Raw genomic sequence first — 16,573 nt, 5'->3', positions numbered from 1 at the left:
CATTATTCCATCTCCCACTGAGCCTCGATTCCCAGAGATAGGAATCTTGGAATAGCAGCACCTGTCTGGGACTATGGGTGGGAACTGGGCCTGGGGAGAGGGCAAAGCACTCACCTTGCACACCCTGGCGACTCGCGGGATCATCAACTTGAAAACAAACTCGTACTCCACAGACACCTCCGTGAAGAAGAAGTAGACCTTCTCATCTTCACCCTCCGCACCGTCTGGGCTTTGCTGGATCACGTCCGCAAAGACGAAGCTAGGCTCTGCAGAGCAGTATCACAGGATCGGCCCTGTACACAAAGCCACCTTGCCACCTCTCTACCTGCTCCCCACCATGTCCCAGGCTGGCCAGTGCAGCCTTAGGGGCTGGAGGCGTCCCTTCTAGGATATCTATACGGTGCACATGTCACACTAGTAAACTCCAGACCTGGAAGCTGCCCGCCTCCCTCCTCCGCTTCAGCGCGGTGCACGGAGGGTGCTACAGAGGAAGTCAGGGGGGCCTCCTACTGAGCTGGGCTGCAGAGCCAGCGAGCATCTGATGACTTAAACAAGAGCCAGATCAGCCAATGTCAGCCACTGGAGGGATACCAAGACTCTGAGTCCTGGGGACGTCCTACTCCAAGGAGGAACTGGTTGTCTCCTACATATTCAGACCCCGGGGTCTGACTCCAGATCAAGGGGCCGCATTCAAAAAGATCATGATCTCACTGGCCAGCATCCCCAAGAAAAGACCCACAAGTAGCCACCCCCATCATCTACACCCTAAAGTCAGACAGCAGACATGCTTGTCTCTCAGTAATATAACATCTAAATACACCTGCCCTGACCCCAGAGGCTCCCCCTTTCACATCACACTGGAAACTGACCACACCTCGAACCCTATGTCTGCTTTCTTCCCATCAGAGCTTCATTAAAGATTCCCAAATTGATTTGGGGGGGGTGTGTGTGAAGGGTAGGGGTGCGACAGAAAACAGATTTAAAACAAATCTAGCAGATTGTTTTAAGGGTCCTGAGCAGTTCCACAGAGTTTCTACTGCCTAGGATCCGACATGAGCCACAGTCCCCAACCCCACCCACCCTGTTCCCCATGGTGTGGGGACAGGCAGAGGAAAAATGAGATGGCACACCCATGAGGCTAGCAGCACACATTTCTTACCATTGAGCCACGGGATGGCATATTCTGTCCTCAGGGGGCTATGGGAGGAGTTTCTAGAAATGATGGGTTCGCTGCCCAAGAAATTATACGATGTCCCAGAGTAGAGCTCTCCCCCTGCAGTGGGGAAAAGGGAGTAGAGCGGGGAAACCCAGTCAGTCCTTCTGCCTATGGAGGAGGCTGGGGACGATTGTTCAGCATAAGACCTCGACATTAGCCCAGGCTGGCCTATAAGCAAGCCTTATGCTCCCACCTCCACCAGGTATCATACCTCACCAGGCTACCATGATCTATTTATACCCTCATTAATCCCTCGGAGAAAGAGGCCTCCCTGACTCCTGTGATGCCTTTCTGCTTCCTACATCAACATTTTTTTCTTTTACCAGGACAACCACAGTCGTCACATTTAATTAAGTTTTTCTAGGTTAAAGGGTCATAGGATAGCTAACCACCAATGAGAATTCCCACAGCTGAAAAGGACACTCCTCAGCGTTCGACACCTTGGAAAGCCATCCTAAGTAGGAAGCACTTTAAGTCCAAAGAGATGCCGAGGCACCCATACCGCCAGGCAGCATGGGCCAGCCTCCCCTACTTTAAACACACTCTGAGCACGACTGTGGCCACCTCACACGATGCCTGTTTTATAATACAGTACTGAATGTCTTACAAAGTTCCCTGGCTATTGTACACTGATGGTGAAGATTGAAGCTGGCTGTCAGATCCCAGGGGAACTGTCCCATACAACAGCACATACCCACTCGCCTCTGACATGCAAGACCACAGCAGGAGGCGCCACGGCCCCAGGAGCATCTAGGTGGTGTGCACATGGGATACGGCAGTGGAGCCTGAATGATGAGCTCCAAAACTCATACTGAGGGGCCTGTGCAGGGGGGCGCTCACCTTCTGTGAGAGGAGCTAGTGAGTGTCCCAGGTGGGCCACCACAAACTCAGAAAGTGCAGGAGCCCCAAAGGCAGGACTCACCAACCATGACTGACGTGTAGCTGTGGGCAGGGTCGAAAGGGCATCTTCCTTTGCCGTCTTCATTTTTTCCCAGAAACTTGAAGGACGTCAAGTTCTACAGTGGAAGAAAAAGAAAACATCTGACCTTTGGATGCTGAGGACATGTGCTTACACCATGAAGTACAAAAGTGGGGAGCAAATGCACCCTGACCATGTGGGTCCAGCACTGGGAGCAGTGATGCCTGAAATACATCTCAAGCGTATGAGAGAACCTGGGCCGCATCACAGAGTCTCAGCTTGCTCAACCACACTACTAAATGGGCAACACAAACCAGACAAAAACCATGGAATCCTCACCTCTGTTCATCCACTCCCAGCAGCATCAGGATCCATTCTGATTACTAAAGGCAAAACCAAGTTTGCTACAACAACATAGGCCATGGCGTGCTCTAAGCTGCCCCATCATATCCTATAAAACAACGGTTTCCAGGCTGCATCTTGCCCTAGGAGATTCCATTTACATGGCTGGACCTGAACACCACAGCATCCACCCAAAACAAAGTGATAAGCAACTTATTCCTGGGAAGAGAAAAGGGAGCCACCCTGTGACCCCATCGGGAGGAAGTTGAGAGTCAGGGCATACATTTGCATTAAGAACGCCTGGGAAAGCAGACCCCAGGAGAAGGTGTAACCTCCCCATCTGGCCCCAGGAAGCAATGGGCATCTAACACTGTGATGGTTGGCCCTCCACACCAAACTATCACCTGGTATGTACCGGAGCCAGTCTCTCCTGCTTTGCTCTCAAACACTTGACTGCAGCAGCTTCTTCCCAGCACTGGTCTCATGTGAAATCAACACAGACTCTCCAAGCCCAGTTCTGAAACCTCAGCCTCTTTAAGCTGTATTTATGCTATAGCCATACATATGCATACACTTATAGTTGTCATATGCTGTGTGATATTCATTACTAGTTAAGATTCAAATAAAAGCAGGGAGTGGGTGGACACACCTTTAATCCCAGCACTCGGGAGGCAGAGGCAAGTGGATCCCTTGAGTCAGAGGTCAGCCTGGTCTACAAAGAAAGTTCCAGGGTAGCCAGGGCTACATAGAGAAACCCTGTCTCAAACAAATAAATAAACAAACAAAAGACAGGAATAGAAGAGTCTGTGTTTGCCTCAGCCAGATCACCAAGGCAGGTGGGATTATACAGCAAACTGGTGTTACTAAAAGCATGAACCCTTAAATTCTGGCTGGGGGAAAGACACAGCAGAGGCCATGGAGGAATACTGCTTGCTCCTGGTGACTTGCTCAGCCTGCTTTCTCACACACCACAGTGGTCTGGGCCTCCCATATCAATCACTAATAAAATACTCTCGAGGCTTGCCTATAGGCCAACCTGAGGGAGGTATCTTCTCAACCTTGGTTCCTTCTCAGATAACTCTAACTTCTGACAAGTTGGCAAACATAAAACAAGAAACAGGACACATACAAGGAAAAAAACAGATACATCCAAACATTAATACAAATGAATCAGAATGTTCTCATACAGGGAAAACGTGACAAACTGGGGGAAATGCCCACAAGTGATGATAAGGTATTTCCACTTCTGATTACAGAAGAGTACAGCGGATGAAAAACAGAAGAGACACGAGCCACTTCACAGGGCAACCTGCCAGCACTTCAGGAGTGTTAGGAAACTCACAGGGGGCAGGCACTGTACACCTAACAGACTGGAGAGGTTGAGGAGCAGTGTTGTCCACCAGTCAGGAGCTACCAGCCCTGCCAGAAACAGCTGGCTGGAAGCCACAGGCCAGCAAGCACACAGGGCCTCACAGGTAAGAATGGCTGTCATGCCCAATGGTCCAGTAAAAGCAGTAAAGGTCACCAATCAGGTTAGGAAGTATGAGCTGGGGTGACAGCGTGGCCCAGATAATAATACACATCTGTCATCAAACCTCACAGGGATGCCTGGAGGCTATTGGCCTATGCCCGCTCTGATCTATTGCACAGGGGAGAAAGATGGAGGGGACTAACAACCACTATGCTTTCTTAGCTACAATAATGAATTCAGTTGTGCAGGAAAATGTCCCCAATTTTTGTTTATTTTATTTTGTTTCTTCCAAGTTAGAGTTTCTCTGTGTAGCCCTGGCTGTCCTGGACTCTGTGTAGTCCAGGTTGGCTTCAAACTCAGAGATTCTCCTGCCTCTGCCTCCCTAGTGCTGGGATTAAAGGTGTGCACCAGTACCATCTGACCAGATGCCCCCGTTCTTAAGAGATTCTTGCAAAGGCCTATGGGAACCAAGGATCACACTTTATCAAGTGTACACACACTCACACAATTACAAATATGAATAGCTACACACATGCAAAAAATGGCACATGGTACAGTGTGGTCCAGGCGCACAAAAAGCCACAGGGGTGGACTGTGCTGGAGGTTGGAGCTTTTCTCTTTTTCTTTTCTTTTTTAAGTTAGAATTTCCTAGTCTAGTTTTAAACCAAGCATTCTATTCCCTTACCCCATACCCAGGTATTGCTTTGGCGTGTAAACCATACTGCTGACACTTCCAGCTAGACCAATGAAGGTTTAGTCAGGAGGTGCCAATGTGAAGACATCTCTACTACACCACTCTCTTCTTTTCCTCCTTTCTGTCTGCTTTCCTTGTTTTCTACTTAAGATGTCTATCTTTGAGGACCAAGGGCCTTTACATCCCAGAACATACACATACACCATATACACAGAACACACAGACACACACACACACACACAGTGCTAATATTTTTTGCATCAGAGAATACAGTCGGTCGGGTAAACCTGTGCAGTGGCTCTCTCCCCCAGACAGCTATACAGTATTCAGATTCTCAATTCTCTCTTGATATTTTTTTTTCCTTTGGAGAGAATCTTTTGAGCTTTATCTTATAACCCAGGCTGACCCCATACTCAGGAGTTTCCCAAAAGTGCTGGAGATTTCTGGTTTGCCTCACCACCCCTAGCTGCCTAAGTGAATGTCTAATGAGTCTGTGTTTTGTCTGGTTATATGTCTGACTCTGTGTGTGTGTGTATGTGTGTGTGTGTTCTGTATGTATGGTGGATATGTATATGGTCTATGTTTATATAAGTATATGTTTGGTGCTGGGGATCAAAATCCAATATCTCTTGTATGCTAGCATGCCTAGCCTCTAGCTGAACTATAACTGGGAACAGGTTTTGAATTTCAGCTAATTGAGGGTTTAGGTGAATGAAGCTTTTCATTTTGGATTCTTCCCCCATCTGTGGTTCCAGTCATCTGCAGCCAACTGCAGCAGAGCAATGAACTAAGTCTCCTGCCTCCTTTCCTTGCCCTGTCCCTCCAGGGTGGTCACTCCCCCATGTTCAGCAGACCCTCATGGTACATGCTACCGTTCCTCAAATGCCGAGCTTCATGGTCATCAGAACACAGACTAAGGTTTAGTAAGAGCCAAGGTTTTGTCATCCAGTGGAGATTTTTGGAGCTATGCCCAGCAAAGAGAGGAAAACCATATAGTATGTTTCATTCATATTTGTTATGGTTTATTTATAAAATGTCTCCCACGGGCTCATGGGTTTGTTTCCAGGTGGCACTATGGTGGGGGAGGTTGTAGAAGTAATACCTACTAGAGGAAGTCAGTTTCTGGGGGGGGCACCCCTACTTCTTATCCCTGTCTGCCTTCTGTTTTTCTGAGATGCTGTCTATTCCCTTAAAGTGTGAGCCAAGGTAAAGCCTTCTTCCCTTAAGTTGTCTTTTGTTGAATATTTGGTCACGGCAAGGGCAAAGGTGAGGGATTTGTAATATACAGTGTATTTGTAAACTCCCATAGGCTGCTCGAGCACACAGAGCAGCTGTCTCTGGAAGCAGGGCTGTACCTCCCCCTTGCAGACCCAAGCAGGCTTTTCGCTTTTGTCTGGGGATGGGCTGTTCCTCAACCCTGTGACAGAGGGGAGAGAACAGCAAAGAACCCAAGAGTAAGAACACTATGAAGAACACCCAAGAACACTAAGCCCTTGAGAGCAGCTAGAAGGTGAATCGTTTACAAAAGAGGTTTTACTATTATTTATCTCATGATATAAAAGTGCCTACAGTGCGGGGCGGGCAGAAGTGACTGCCAACTCCCTCGGTTTGTAAGCTCTTTATCTGATGACATAGTCTCTCTGCTGCTATTTGTTCTTTTATTTAGAAGCCTCGCCCAGGGCTCTGTGATGCTGTGATCAGGGCTCTGTCTACTGGGAGCTCCAACAGGCTGCCTTAATGAGACCTCCTTGATTTCTGAGGGGCATTTTACACACTCAATTTGATATTTTGGTATCTATCTCTTGGTAATTATCTTTTTATGCTGTCTTGCCATGTACTTAATAAATTCATTTATCCCACACTGCAAGTATGGCTACTGTAGATTAGCCTGTGGAGCACACAGCCCCTGATCAGGGGGAACAGGGCTGAGGGCTGCTTGCTGTAGGAAGTCTGACTGTGTGTTCTTGGTCCATACGGCTTGCAGAGAGAACAGGAGAGTCTGGCTCTCCTTTCATCCCTGGCCAGGCTGGTGTGTGAGCACATGATAAGAGGGACGTGTTGGGGCCTTACCAGGTGGTCACAGGTGGGTTGGAACGCATTGGTCCCACACACATAGAGGGAGGTGGTGCTGAGTGGCTGCAACACCCGGATGTAGTTGAGGCATTCTGTCTGCAAGGGAAACACACACACAATCAACAGGCAGCCACCAAAGAACCTGCATGTCCCCATGGTGAAGGCCAGTCACCCACTGCCCTGCCCTCTTCTCTACTCAGGCTGCTCTGTCTGTGCCCATAGATGGGGCACACTGCACAGTGAGCCAGGCTCTTCAATGCGAACTGTCCACAGGCAGTTCAAGTGCCAGGCATGACTTTAGCTCTGTCCCTAATAAGATGCTCAGTCAGTATCTGTTGACCAAACAAAGCCAAGACCAAACAAGAGCTGACCTCAAATTGTACCAGGGTGCCCACGACAGATGGCAATGTATTTACCCTTGCTAAGCACACCATTCATTTTGGTGCCCATATCACCGAAGCAGACACTGTACAGACTCCTTCTGCTCTTTTGGGGACCCCACCCTACACTCCCGCCAGCACAGAACTAGAAATAGCGACTAGTAGAAGTCAGAAAAAAAGGCTAAACCCGAGGGTACGGCCAGCTGCGCATCCCTGAGGGCCCGGTGGGAAAACAAAGATGACGGTTTGCAACCCATGTGCTATTTTAGCAGAACAGCGCTCAGATTATATGGGCTATAGCCTGAAATTATGTCAAAGAGGGAAAGTTGTTCTTTCTTTCTTTTTTACAATAACTGTTTTCAAATGGATGGGGAATCATTGAGAGGAGGGCTCCCTACCAAGTTCATTGTGGGTCCCTACATGTAGCAGTACAAGGCAGCTCACTCGGCTACACAGATTGCCTGCACAACAGCGAGCCCATCATAATGCCTGCCCGCCTCTTAGTTCCTGAGTTAACACTGCAGTTAGAGACCAGTACGGCAGTGTAAGTGTTCAGTTCACATTTAACCAAGGAAGTTTAATTTAAAAAAAAAAAATTAGAGGGTTATTTTTTTCTTTTAATCTTTGTTTTGAAATCAGTCCACAACTGATAAACTCTGCCATCACTCAGCCTTCATGACCACCATCAGGGACAACCTAGCTCTTGTGGTCTAAGAACATCTGAAGCATCTGCAGGGCACCAGGGTGGGCACAGGTGGGTACCCAGAGCGCCTGAGAAAAGGGATCCAAGGCCCAGTCTCCCTGAATGGGCACCACACTGATATATAAAAACAAAAAACCCCAAACCCCAAAACCAACCAAACAAAACAGCCAACCAAACCCCTGTCACTTCTCAGACCTCAGTGGGTGCAGGGGAACCCAGAAACATGGGGGGTGGAAAGGGGTAGCCAATTTTACATTAGGTACTAGTGGGCAGGTACTCACAAGGCCAGGCCATTTGAAAAAGCCTCTCCAGTGCCTGCCCCGAGAGCACTAATCCTGACATGGGGTTCGGGTGGGGGCAGAGGGGGGCAGATGTGTTGAGACAAGAGGACTGAGCCCAGCAGAATCACATGCTACCCGGCGGGCATGTAGAGAGAAGCCGTGGTCCTTGAAAGGATACAAATCCTAAGAAATGTGCACGCGGGTTCTTTGTGACCCACAATTACCTGCTTTGATTTCCCCTTCTCTGCGCACTTTGCTTTTTTGTCTTCAGAGACCTTCCAATACACCTGTGAGGGAGGAATGCAAGGATGCATGAGAGCCCCATTCACTGCAGCCTCCCCTGAGAAGGAACCGCTGGGACAAAACAGACAGCAACAGAAAGCACACAACACAACTCAGCATAGAGATTCGCAGCCAGAATAAAGTCAGACCGAGAAGAGGGACAAAAATCAGGCAGATGCTGAGGCCAGAGTCATCCCCAGGGCTTCCTGATGCTCTGTGACCATCATCCGCAAACTAGCAGGATAACACAGCCTTCAGACTTGCTCCAGAGGAACAGCAGAGTGCTGGGGAGATGGCTCCATGCGGGAAGTGTTTGCAGTGATGCATAAGGACGTGAATTTGATGCCTAGAATCCATGTGAAAAGGCCAAGTGTGGCAATGTACACTGGTATCCCAGGTGTGGGTGGGGTCATACACTGGCAGTCCCAACTCTGGGAAGGCAGAGACAGGAGTGTCCCTGTGGCTTGCTGGCTGCCAGTCTACTTGACAAGCTCCAGACCAGTCGCGGGACCATGTCTCAACATAACAAAATTTGAAAAGTGGACGGCACCCGAGGAAAGACACCTAAGGATGTCCTATGACTCACCGCGACACACACTCAGAACAAAACAGTAACCGATTCAGTTACACCCCAAAACGGGGCTTTCATTTGTTCTTTTGTGTTTTGTTTTGGAGACAAGGTTTCTCTGTATAACAGCCCTGACTGTCCTGGAACTTGCTTTGTAGACCAGTCTGGCCTCAAACTCACAGAGATACTTCTGCCTCTGCCTCCCAAGTGCTGGGATTAAAGGTGTGCGCCACCACTGTCTGGCTTCTTCTTCTTTTTTTTTTAATTTTTTTTTATTTGCCTTGGTGTTTTGCCTGCATGTGTGTCTATGTGAGGGTGGCAGACCTTGGAGTTATGGACAGTTGTTGGTTGGGTGCTGGGAATTAAGCCTGGGTCCTGTGGAAGAGCAACGAGCGCTCTTAATGACTGAGTCATCCCTCCAGCGCGCGCGCGCACACACACACACACACACACACCAGTTCTTTTTTTTAACCCTAAACATGCTTATTACATTTTAATTACATGTAGGTATGGCTGTGCATGTGCCACAGCACATATGTGGAGGGAGGTCAGAGGACTGCTTGTGTGACTTGGTTCTCTCTACCACGCATGTCCAGGGGGTTGAACTCAAGTCACCTGGCTTGGCAGCATGTGCCTTACCTGCTGAGCCATCCCTTCGGCCCCTTCTCAACCTGACTTTTTCCTTTGACAGTTTTATACATCTATAGAATGAATTTCAGTCATTTTCAGCCCCCGTTACTCTCTCATCCTTTTAAGGGTGACCATGTATATACAACAAAATCAGACACAGAAACAGTCTAGATTTTTCTTGGGTGACCTTGCTGGTAGAGTCCTGAGCCAGATCTGTATAGAGGTATGGGCAGAAGGGAGCCCCTGGGGCAGGCAGGAAGGGCGCTGGACCTACCTCATGTCGCTTCTCAGAGATGTCCAGCGCGTTCAGTGCGAAGACAGCTTCCCGGGCGCCCACGTACAGAGTGTCTTTGTCCTCACTCATCAGCAAGGCCGAGTAGTTAAAGATGCCTGGCTCATGAAACTGCATCAGGCCTACCTCTGTGGGCAGCAGAGAAGGGAAGGGAAACAAAAGTCAAGGAATCACTGCTTGGCCTGCACGTACCCTGGTCTCACCCCTCGGGGTCAGCAGCAACCTGGTCACACAGCCAACTGTGTCACACTGCTACACCATGGAGTAGTCCTCAGGAAACTTACTTACTTGAAACCCTCAACAACAACAATTCTGTCTAGTATGTGCAGGACCCATATTTTTTCCCCACCACCCCCTCAAAAAAAAGTCAAGATGGGTGGACACATGTCTCTCCTCAACAATTTCCTGTCATGCCCATAACTTCCAGAGACAAGGGACATTCTTTTTGCTCCTGCAGCAGTTTTAGGAACGCGGTAACACAGGAAGGACACAAGCAGTCCTGGTTTTCTTAGAGGCTCACTGTGTGGCCCAGGCTGGCCTGGAACTCACGATCCTCCTGCTTCTGCCTCCTGAGAGTGGGGACTCTCAGTATGTACTGTGTTACTTAGTTTGACATTATGAGCTGGCATTAACTTGCCTATAAGGAAGTATTCCACATGTCCAGGTGGCTTCAGAGTTGAGCATTCTTTTTTTTTCGAGGGGGGGTGGTGTAGAGACAGGGTTTCTCTATGTAGCCTTTGGAACCTGTCTTGGAACTCGCTCTGCAGACCAGGCTGGCTCTTAACTCACAGAAATCTGCCTGCTTCTGCCTCCTGAGTGCTGGGATTAAAGGCGTGTGCCATCACTGCCCGGCAAGTTGGGCAATCTTATTGCACTTTGCTTCCCAGCCCTCTGATCCCTCCCTGGAATGCTGTCAGCCTGTGTGCCCCCTCCTGGAAGTCTGACCTGAAGACCTCTGTGGCTTAGCTAATCTCAGCAGCGCAGCTCAGGTGCCTCTAGTCAGCAGGCATTAAACTGTGAACTGCTGAGGTGCTGACTAAAAGTTTGGCACCTGCCACGGGGCCTGAAGCAGCCAGCAGGGCTTCCTGCTCGCACGCATCCTTCTTCAGACATCCCAGCGACGTAAGCCCACCCTGACCGACTCCACCAAGCATCCAAAGCATGCATCTCCATGCCCTCCAGAGCCATTAGCCCTCACAGCTTTAGAACTCACCTCCATGCTCCCAGGTGATCCGAGGCACAGGCGCATAGGCCACCACTGTCCCCAACACTACCATCAGGGCCAGGAATAGCCCCCTAATGAGTGCACACATCCTCATGGGCAGGGGCCACCGAGTCCTTCAGCAGTGGACACACAGAGATGGCAGCAGGCAGCTGTGGTGTGACAGCAGGGACTTCTCAGAGCCCCAGGGCTGGGGCCAGCAGCACAGACTGAAGTCCATGAGTGGTAGGGTTCCCGAGTCCCCACATGCCAGGTTAGCGGTGGCCACCGTCACCACCTCATGCCAAAGGTTACTGGTGTTCCCTTCCAACCTGCAAAAGAAGGAAAGAAAGGCTACAGGTCACAGCAGCTCCAGCAGGTTCTCGGTCATCCCCCTCCCCATCCCTTCCCACTGCCTATCCTGTCTGAATCTGTCTGCTGAGGGACATGAGGGCATTCAAAAATCTGTGGTGCCGCCAGACAGGCAGACCTTGCAGAGACACAAGGCTAAACACACCAAGATGGACCTACCAAGGTGGGCTGTGATCTGAGATACGCAGCTAGAGGGAAAGCCAGTCGTGTGGCGATAAGCCACAAATGAAAGGAACAAGTCGAGTTTCAGTTCCCTGGGAGGCTCACTTCCCAATTTCTGACATGCTAACCCAGAAAAATTATCAGACATCACAAGTCTGCGGTGTCAAGGTGCATGCCTGAGAACACATGCAAGAGTGCACACGTGTGGGCAGATGCACAAACGTGCATGTAGCCGTAAATACACACAAACGCATGTGCCCAGATACACACAGTATGTGAGCACACATACTAACCTTTATACCTATGAAAACATGCCCTCAGGGCCTCATTTTGCAGGAGTAGCTGGCTTCCACAGAGGACACACAGCCAACCCAGGAGGCTAAAAGAGCTCTTCCTGCCTCACTGGGAAGAAGTTAATTACCATGGAAACAGCAGCAATTAACTCTGATTTGTCCAAACAAGGAACAGAAAAACAGGTTTTGGTGTTTGGTGGAATCGTGGCCACGAGGCTCTTGAGCCTGACCCTGTCCTCACCTACCCCAGCCAGGCCTGAGGCTCAGCACACATCAGACTCTGTTTCTGAGCCTGTTGGCCCTGCCCACCAGAGCCCAACACACCAAACTGTGTCACAACGGCTGCCCTGCTACACAGGTAGGCTGCACCTTTGAGTGTGGCCAGCAGGAGATGACAGGGCACAACAGTTCCCAGACGTGGACCCAAGGCTGGCACAGCATCTACCTGCCTGCCAGGCCTCCCCTGTCTCCCACAGAGGGTAGGGCCAGCTGCTCCTACATCTCTATCCAGCCCTCTGTCCTGTCCTCAAGTGCAGCCCAGAGAGGCTGTCTGGCCTCCATCCCAACACATTTATAAGCGTCCTCAAGCCAGAATAGCCTGAACCCCTCCTTCCTCCAAGGAGTGGAATATTCTAGGCCACCACAGCTGATCTTTTCCTCAAGTGACTGGTTGCTATAGCTCACAAGCAATTATAGGAGACACACAAAAGACTCCAGTTATAGGGTGTGGTGTCACAGAACAGGGGTCGGCCCAGACCTAGCCCTACCCTACAGATTCACAGCAGCTCAGCACCAAGGGGGTGAATCCTATCCTCATCCAACCAGAGGAGCAGAAAGCCAAGAACTGAGGCAGCAGCTGGGAAACACAATTGTGAAATCTGGGTTCTGCTGAGCAAGTCCACAGTACACCCTGCCTAGCAAGAGCCCATTCTCCTGCAAGAATAAGGAATGGAGATGTGAGTTGCTGGGGTACAAGTCACGAGCACTCTAAAGCAGGGCCAGTTCCCTCCAAAGCTGAGCACCCACACTGCTGATGAAAGGGCTGAAAGCCAGGACAGCCACACACCCTGATCCTGAACACCCTCTGGGTCCAGAGCTGCTGCAACATAAGGGTCTAAGCCCAGAAGGCCCTGTGCTTTGTAGAAACTGGAGATGGCCAGGGCAAGGGAGCTGTGACAGGCAGGAGGTCCTCTGATCTGTGTGCACACGGTTCCAGCTGTGAGGGTCCCAGGTGACAGCCTATGAGGTCATCAGCCAAGGTCATGAAGGTAGGGGTCACGTGCCACTCTGCTGCCTGCCTCCCTTCAAGGGCTGGGTGTGTATTTCCATTGTTAGAGTGTTTGCCTATCATGTACAAACTTCTGAGTTCAAGCCCCAGCACTTCATAAATCCAGGCATGTTGATGCAGCAGCAGGTGGAGGCAGAAGAAAGGAAAGTTCAGGGCCATCCTTAGCTACATAGCTTGAGGCCAGCCTGTGCTACGTAAGACCTGGACTGAAATAAAATTTAAAAATACAAACAGAAAGAAGAAAGGAAAGAAGGCAGTTCTTCCAAAAGTAAAAGTTGAACACAAAAGTAAAAAAAGTACACAGGCCTTAAATCATAATGCAGAGACGGGTTGCTCGGTGAGTTCATGGCCAGTTCAGTCTACATAGTGAGTTCCAGGTCAGCCAGGGCTACAAGTGAAACCCTGTCTCAAATAGACAAACGAAAAGGAGTATTGGATGTGGTGGCACACACCTTTAATCCCAGCACTCTGGGGGAATAGGCAGGCAGGTCTCTGTTTACATGGTGAGTTCCAGGACTGCCAAGATTGCACAGGGAGGCCCTGGCTCAGAATTTAATTAATTGAACTAGTTAATCAAATGTTTAGTAGCAGAGTACTTGCTTAAGTTTATATAAAATCCTGGAGGAAGGAGTGGGGTGCAGGGGACCAGACACAGAGAAAGAAGTTGTCCAGCTGCGAACTGTGAAACACAGATCCTGTGCAGAGCCCAAAACAAGGGGTAAAGAGGAGCGCTTGGGTCCACACCAGACACAGCACAGTGCCCTCAACCTGGTAGCTGATGAACACGCATGCTGTTTGTAAGGACGCTCCACTATGACAAAGGACAGGAGATAATTCAGACACTACAAAGAGACAGACCCCTAACTGGGAGACACAGAGATGTGCGTGTTGTGTAGGGTGATAAAGAGGCCCCCCTAAAGTTTACCTTCAGAAGCAGCACAGGACTTCAAAACCCCAACTTCCCCCTTCCCAGAGCTGTGAGTATCACAGGACACACATATCCCTGAGCCCCAAGATGAAACCCTCACCTCAGTAAGACACAAAGGATGGGAGACCCAGGAAGGCACTGGCCACTACAGCATGCTCACCCACCTCCAGCCCCATCCACTGTCTGGATCCATGGAGATGACGGCCACCCAACCTGTAAGCCTGTCTTGGGTGCACCTCCTTCCCAGTCCATCTGCCCTCCTCAAGCTCAGCAGCTTTCCCCTTCCCTTCCTCTCAGCATGCTCACCCGCCCTGCCTCTGATGCTTCCTGCTTCATTCTAGGTAACAGGATCCTAAATGTTCCTAGGTGGGCAGAACGCCCAGTTCAACACATTTCTAAGTAGCCCTGGTTCTACCAAAGATATATAAGTGGAAATTACTAGAAACAATTCTACAAAATTGGCTAACAATAGCATTTCTGACCCTAAGCTCATCTTCATGCTCCTACCTGGAACTCAGAGTTGATGTCTGGAGCTCTAACAGCCATTCTATGAACATAAAAATAAGGATCTCAGAGCTGGGTGGTGGTAGTGCATGCCTTTAATCCCACCACTCAGGAGGCAGAGACAGGAGGATCTCTGTGAGTTCAAGGCCAGCCTGGTCTACAAAAGCTAGTTCCAGGACAGCTAAGGCTATTACACAGAAAAACCCTGTAGACAGAAGTTTCTTTCACACCTGGTGCCACAGCCGTTCAGTCCCAAAGAAACATACATAGGCTTATATTAATTATAAACTGTTTGGTCCTTTAGCTCAGGCTTATTATTAACTAGCTCTTACAACTTAAATTAACCCATAATTTTCATCTATGTTGAGCCATGTGGCTTGGTACCTTTTCTCAGTACGCATTCTCATCTTGCTTCCTCTGTGTCTGGCTGGTGATGGCATCTCTGTCTTTCTTCTTTCCAGAATTCTCCTAGTCTGATTGCCCCACCTTCCTGCCTGCTATAGCAAAACTGTCTCAACACCCCCAAAATAAATGAATAAATGAACAAACAAATGAATGAACAAATAAATAAATAAACAAATAAGGTTCGCACTCCATGACCTGCAGAGTGACATCAAGGAGGCTGGTCCCTAACACCACAGCTAAGGCTCTGCGCCTGCATCTTCCTACAGTCTAAGAATGAATTATTACCAAACACATTTGAAATGGAGCAATTAGAGCTCCAGGGGAAGAGAGATTTGTCTACAGTGAAAATGTAATCAATATACCCTACCATGGCCTCATGTGCAGTCTCAGTCTCTAAAGGGGAGTGTTGGGGCAGGGGAGGAACTCATTGGGAGGGTGGGAGAGGGGCAGAGGTGCAAGATAAGGGGCAGAGAGCAGGAGCCTCAGTTTGTGCCCCAGTACAGTCCCTGGAATGGGAAAGACAGGACACAAGCTAACACAAATTTGAAGGAAAATACCAAGTGGCTGGAATAACGGAAGCTCCTCACTGCTCCAGGGTAATCAGCCTGACCAGGGCTGCGCTTGGATATAAGCTTTACAAAACGCATCAGCTAGGACTCGAGAGGCGGTTCAGCCGTCAAGAGCAGTTGCTGCTCTTAGATAGAGAACCTGGGTTTCAATCCCAGGACCTACACGGCATCTCGCAACCATCTGAAATCCAGTTCCAGGGATCTGACACTACCATTCTGGCCTTCAGTGGCAGCCAGAAGCAACTCCTCTGGCAACCCTGACTAACTGTAAAGACAGTAGGAAGTGTGGGGCTCACCATGGTCCTCAAACATCTCCACCCTGGGCTGATCCTGACACTGCTTACAGAAGCACAGGACATGCTCAGCCAAGCCCACCGTGGCAGCAGCTCCTGCCCTGTAGACCCAACCCCACAATGCGGAGCACAGTTATTTTATGGGCAGACACTAGAGGGCCACAGCCTTGTCGAAACCCTGATGCTCTTAAATTAAAACACACCCCAGGGACCAGCCAGAGCCTAGGGGGATGGGGGACAGAGAAGTGGAAAAGGAAGGGGAGGAGGAGGGCTGTCGGGTCTGACCCCCCCTCCTTTTCCTTTTTTCCCCTCTACACCACTCACTGTTTGGTGTAATTTAAAACTCACTTTAAACAAAGCGACTGCCACTCCCACACAGACAGGCCACCTTGGTGCCTCCCAGGAAAGCTCCAGTCATCCTTGAATGCCAAGTTCAGGACCTTGCTCTCTGAGTTTAAATTTAAACAAACGGATGTAACACCTTTCCCTCAGGGGAAGCTGAAGTCTCCCACTGACAGCTGAGGCCCTCCTGCTTTCGGCAGTGACAGTGAATTGTCTCAGAAGAGGGCCTGACATCCCAGTAAAGACAGGGTCACGAGGAGCCCATTTACCACACTGAGAAGGAAGACCTGCCTACTGGAAATCCAGGAGAAAGAGCTGCAGTCTCTCCAGCAGCCTGCCTGGGCTGTCAGAAGGCAGCTCTCCAC

At 49.7% G+C, this 16,573-nt stretch overlaps 1 protein-coding gene across 8 annotated transcripts in view; it reads right to left on the bottom strand.

Moving 5' to 3' along the window:
- LOC121445623 (semaphorin-4D) overlaps positions 1-16,573 on the bottom strand; it is a 100,875-nt gene that overhangs the window by 23,943 nt on the left and 60,359 nt on the right. For all 8 annotated transcript variants that reach the window (XR_005973971.1, XM_041647768.1, XM_041647770.1 and 5 more), the window contains 7 exons: positions 11,065-11,384; positions 9,834-9,979; positions 8,304-8,366; positions 6,713-6,811; positions 2,139-2,232; positions 1,160-1,273; positions 115-266 (listed from right to left, as the gene is read on the bottom strand). Coding sequence is in view for 7 of the 8 variants with exons in the window: in XM_041647768.1 (XP_041503702.1) it covers positions 115-266; positions 1,160-1,273; positions 2,139-2,232; positions 6,713-6,811; positions 8,304-8,366; positions 9,834-9,979; positions 11,065-11,170 (774 nt within the window). In the remaining variant the exon portion in view is untranslated. The remainder of the gene's footprint in view (positions 1-114; positions 267-1,159; positions 1,274-2,138; positions 2,233-6,712; positions 6,812-8,303; positions 8,367-9,833; positions 9,980-11,064; positions 11,385-16,573) is intronic.

Source organism: Microtus oregoni, unplaced genomic scaffold (assembly GCF_018167655.1).
Source record: "Microtus oregoni isolate MIOR12 unplaced genomic scaffold, Mior012 000231F_ref0000181, whole genome shotgun sequence".
In the NCBI taxonomy this organism is placed as follows: Eukaryota; Metazoa; Chordata; class Mammalia; order Rodentia; family Cricetidae; genus Microtus; species Microtus oregoni.
Note: the sequence above shows the minus strand (reverse complement) of the source record. Positions and strands in the feature narration are given on the sequence as shown.